We start from the raw sequence: 5,061 nt of genomic DNA on the forward strand, positions 1-5,061 counted from the left end.
TTTTTTTTTTCTTAAGAAACTTTTTAAAATCATGTTACAGACATTGCAGCAATATAAAATCATATTATTATTCTTGATAATTACTTATTGCACCTTCCATTTGCAGAAATTACTCCATTTATGTCCATTTTCATCGATGTCGAGTAACTTTAATTTTGGTTTAACTTATTCTATCCTTTTCTAATTATTAAAATTAGAAAAGGATAAAAAGTAAGTTACTAGTATTAGGAATATATAAGAGTTTTAATTATGAGTTCTCTTATATATTGGGAAACATGGATTTATAATAAAATAATTGAGTAAAATTTCAGAATAGTGCTTGGTATGTTTCCACCAAATCCCGAATAAACTCCAGATAGTTGCTTTTCATTTTCATCAAAACTCAAATAATTTTTATTTATGATATCATGACTCAGTTGAGTGCACATTCCTTTTCATTCTGAGAAGTGAAATTTAATTGAGGATATAAAGGTTGTGTTCCAAAATTAATTTCTAAGAGGTGCCCCTTTTTTTAAACTGGACAAATACCTTCTAATATCTCCTAGAACATATGTAAGAAGTTTAAAAAAAAAGGCTTCTCTTGGAAGAAAAGTTATTAAAAATTTTGATTTTGAAAAGAGGAGGTTTCCGTCTGTCTCTAAAATTTATTTGTTAACTTGATTTAGTAACTTGATTTTTAACAGAGGCTTTTTTAAAATTGTTTAGATTTAAGTTAGATTATATTAAAGGGCAACAAATTAAAGATAGACAGTAGTTTGCAGTAGCTTCACCTTAGACGAATGGTATAGTAGAACGCGTTAATTGATTCTTAAAACCTTTATTACGGAAGTTAGCAGCTACTTCAGTTTTCTAAGTAATAATCGTTACGTTGTTCACGACATTCCAGGTTTTAATGTAACTTCGAAGTTGTTCAATGCTACATTATCTCCAGATAAATTAAAACCTTGAATTTACATAATACATCTGTATGAATAATTAAATCTATAAAAATATTTGTATTAAATAAATATACACATTAAGGGAGATCTCCAATGATCTTAACATATGTTGTAAAGGTTATAACCTTAAGTAATGTCCAACAGATTTCAGTCAACGCTCGTCCGTTAAAAAGTTATTAAAAAAAAGATTTAGGAAATAACCTTTCATTTTTCTGTAATATTCTATATAATATTAAACTCTACCCTATTATCTTTCCTGCTTAGAAGCTTTCCATAATTTTTCCTAAAAAAATTTCCAAGTATTTAACAAGTTATACTTTTTTTCAGAATCTTTTAGCTTTACGAGATCAGAAGACTCAGAATCGGATAAACAAACACTTGAAAGTTTGTAAAGCAGCAAATAAATCGGTGATTGAGGATGCCATTGACAGTGAAAATACAGCTATTACTATTGCAGGTAATATAATATTTTACATACTTGAATAATTTTTTTTTTTACAAATGAAATAGGCCTGATGAGAGTTTGTTTTATATTTTTATCTAAAATTAATACAATATATCATCGTAAGAAGGAACACGTTTGAAATAAAATGTAAAAATAAAGTTCCAAATACACAAGAATATCAAGAGATTTCTTTTATTTAATTATAATTATTTTATTTTTTGCAACGTACAGCACTTCTTAGTATATTTGAGAAATTATAATATAGTGCTGTTAAATTTCTAAATAACAATGGAATATTGTTAAATATCAAAATAGCAAAATAAATAGAATTTTATCATATATGTAATTTACAAAGTAATAAAACTGTAAAAGTATAGTAAATTATAAGGCGTTAAAATGAAAGTTATAGCAAAAAATAGTTTATTACACAAAAGTAGTCTTGATATTAACTTATATATTAATAGAAAAATTTATCCATAATGGGCAACGTTTTTGCCCACAGAATATACAAGCAATACAATATATTATTTATCCATCATCCCAAATCGAGGCAGAACAATTTCACAGTGGATTTGCACAGCGATGGATGCTTTAAGGTCAGCCTTATTCCGAAATAACTCATAAGTATATGAAGTCTGCTATAATTATCAGTCTTTATAATATTTATGAATTTTTTTCGAAGTAATGTAGAGAGAAAGCCGTGATTTAATTTATATTTATCAAATTAATACAAGACATATATGCATGTTGCTGTATTACTTTGATTTTTTTTCTTCCGTAAATAAAATTATTTTTATTGTGCATTTAATAATAAGCATAATGTCTTACAACTGTTTTCGTTATTCCAATCAATTGTTTATTTTATTTTTTTATTTTATGTTAAATGTTATTTAAATGTTAAATGATGTTAAATGTAATATGCATATATGACATTAAATGTGACAATAATTGTTGAAGAAGAAGTAGAAATGTCATAGACGTTTAGCTTAGATTATATTGAGATGTTTGTTGCAATATTTTTTTCATCGCAATTATTCTTTCAACGATCTTCTTTTATTGTATTTTTTTTATATCATCTATATATTTATTCTTGTTTTTGTCTTTTATTTCGCGATACTTTATTACTATCAGGAATTTTCTTATCTACAAAATGAATGTTTGTGCTTGGTATTTGGAACTTTATTTTTATATAATTACTGAAATGATATTACTGATATGTTGCTCTAAGTATATCCTTAAAATATATTTATAACATACATTATTATAGTATAATTCTTTATATAATTCATTATATTGCTACAGGCCCATCTCAACCCGATGAAGATGATTATGGATACGAATCTCAAGCAGCTTCTGCATTATACAATCAATTTATGAATAAATATAACAGTTTTCCTCCGGAAAAACCTCTTTTTAGTGCTAGCGAAAGAACAGTGAAAGATATTGCATCCACAAAGGTATATTCTTTATGAAAAATTAAAGAAAATATTTCAAGAGAGTGTAAATTACATAATATAATTGCAATTCAAAAATATGTAATAAAATAATAATAGCTATCATAAAGTATGCTTTAAATTGGAAATTAAAAAAATTTACATAAAAATATTATTTAGCATAAATGCTTAATAAGCATTGCTTTGATCGGATATATACCTTTCTCTTATAACGGATATATATCTTTCTCCAGCTATTTGTATATTACTATTATTATATTAAAAGTTCACAATTTAATTTCGAAAAAAATATTCTTTATGATAATAATTATTTTTTATTACACGTTATTGTACTTTCTCTCTGATAGAAAGAAATCATTTTTTCATATCAATAGGAAAGAACAAACAAATATATAATGTTCTATTATATTTTATATAATTAAATATTATTTTATGTGTTATAGGATAGAGTAAAACAAGCTCTGAAACAACAAGAACTTGAAGAAAGTAGTGGACATAGGAAAAAAAGAAAATCGAATATTTCAAATATAAAAGAAACTGAAATTGAAGAAAAAATAGAAAAGAACAACAAAGAAATTAATAACAAAGTCAAAGAAGTTAAAGAAAACAAAGACGAAAAACTCAAAGTGGAGAAAAAATCATCGCTACCACCTATAAGTTTTGCGGAACTTTTAAAACTCGCCGAGGTAAAGCAACATGAACCTGTAGTCGTAGAAGTTAAACCAAAAGTCGAAAATGAACGACCAATGACAAAACGTCAAAAAATGGAACACATACAAGAAAAAGAAAGGAAGGAGCACCGTGAAAAGAAAGATTTAGAGGCAAATAAAAAGACAAGTATATCTAACAAGCTTGATAAAACACAAATGAACAGAATTCCTAAGACTAATGAAAAATCTGTAATCTCAAATTCAACACTGAATAAAACGTCCAAATGTGCAACAACCATTCCTAAACAAATTACTGATAAATTCGACGGTAAACATAATATCGAAAAATCAAATTCAAACAAGAGCTCATTTCAGAATGAATTATTAGAGGAACGAAAAAAGTTAGAAGCTGAGAGAAGGCAATTGGAAGAAATGCGACGTGCTATCGAGGAAGAAAAGAAGAAATTAATACATAGTAAAAATAAAATAGAAAACGTAAAATCTGAACCATGTGACAAATTAAATATGACTAAATCTAAATCTATAAATAAGCAAATATCCAAGGACATTAAATCGCGGCAATTCCCACCTTCGGATTTAAAGTTACAATCCGCATTAGCTAATACTAAACCAAAACAATTTCCACCATCTGATGTTAGGTCTACAAAATCTAACACAGTCATCAAAAAAGTATCCAATAAAAGTAAATTTTAATTATAAATTATGCAATACAATCAAAGAATTTTATTTTAAAATTCAAACAATTAATAATAATTTAATTTTGCAGGACGGATCTGTGATGATGAGGAAGACGATTCAGATTTGATTGATTTTATAGACGATGGGCCAGAAGATAATGAAGATTATAGTAAACATATTAGCGAAATATTTGGCTATGATAAGAGTAAATATAGAAATATCGATGATGATGATGATACTGCTATGGAAAGTAATTTTGCGCAACAATTAAAGGAAGAATATATATCTTCAAAAATAGGTATTTATTTATATGAGCATTTACATGAGAATTTTGTAACATACGTATAAATAATTTGAATAATTTGTTAACGTATAAAATTAAATATTTATAGGATATATGGAAGATTTAGAGGACATGCGCTTGGAAGCATTAGAAAAAAAGAGAAAATCTATTTCGAAGAACAGAACGAAGAAATAGTATAAATTATTTCATCTTTATATATATTATATGTAGCTTACATCTTTGAAGATATTAATATTCATAACTATAATTCTTCAAGTTATAAGAATTGATATAAAAACATTAATTTGCATTGTAAAAAGAATCTTTATATATTTTTTCTTTTGTTGATCTATAAAAATTATATTTAACATGTAATTTTTTATTGGAAAAGGTTATACATGAGATGTATATGTATATATATTTCGATTACTATATATTATGTATTATAAACAAATTTATAAAGGGGCCTGCACAATTTGTATAAAAAAAATCATTTTCAGTCAATTTGCTTGAATTTGTCATATGTTATAATTCTTAAATTCACGAAGATAAAAACTGATTCCAATAAAAGCATATGTAATTGAAAATTGGC

At 25.6% G+C, this 5,061-nt stretch overlaps 1 protein-coding gene across 2 annotated transcripts in view; it reads left to right on the forward strand.

The window, feature by feature from the left end:
* LOC108751839 (protein SPT2 homolog) overlaps positions 1 to 4,664 on the forward strand; it is a 6,254-nt gene extending 1,590 nt beyond the window's left edge. For both annotated transcript variants that reach the window (XM_018492285.1, XM_018492294.1), the window contains exons 3-7: positions 1,266 to 1,395; positions 2,686 to 2,840; positions 3,281 to 4,190; positions 4,275 to 4,484; positions 4,579 to 4,664. In XM_018492285.1, coding sequence (XP_018347787.1) covers positions 1,266 to 1,395; positions 2,686 to 2,840; positions 3,281 to 4,190; positions 4,275 to 4,484; positions 4,579 to 4,664 — 1,491 coding nt within the window. The remainder of the gene's footprint in view (positions 1 to 1,265; positions 1,396 to 2,685; positions 2,841 to 3,280; positions 4,191 to 4,274; positions 4,485 to 4,578) is intronic.
* Positions 4,665 to 5,061: the final 397 nt, after the last annotated feature.

This window comes from Trachymyrmex septentrionalis, unplaced genomic scaffold (genome assembly GCF_001594115.1).
Source record: "Trachymyrmex septentrionalis isolate Tsep2-gDNA-1 unplaced genomic scaffold, Tsep1.0 scaffold112, whole genome shotgun sequence".
Classification (NCBI taxonomy): domain Eukaryota; kingdom Metazoa; phylum Arthropoda; class Insecta; order Hymenoptera; family Formicidae; genus Trachymyrmex; species Trachymyrmex septentrionalis.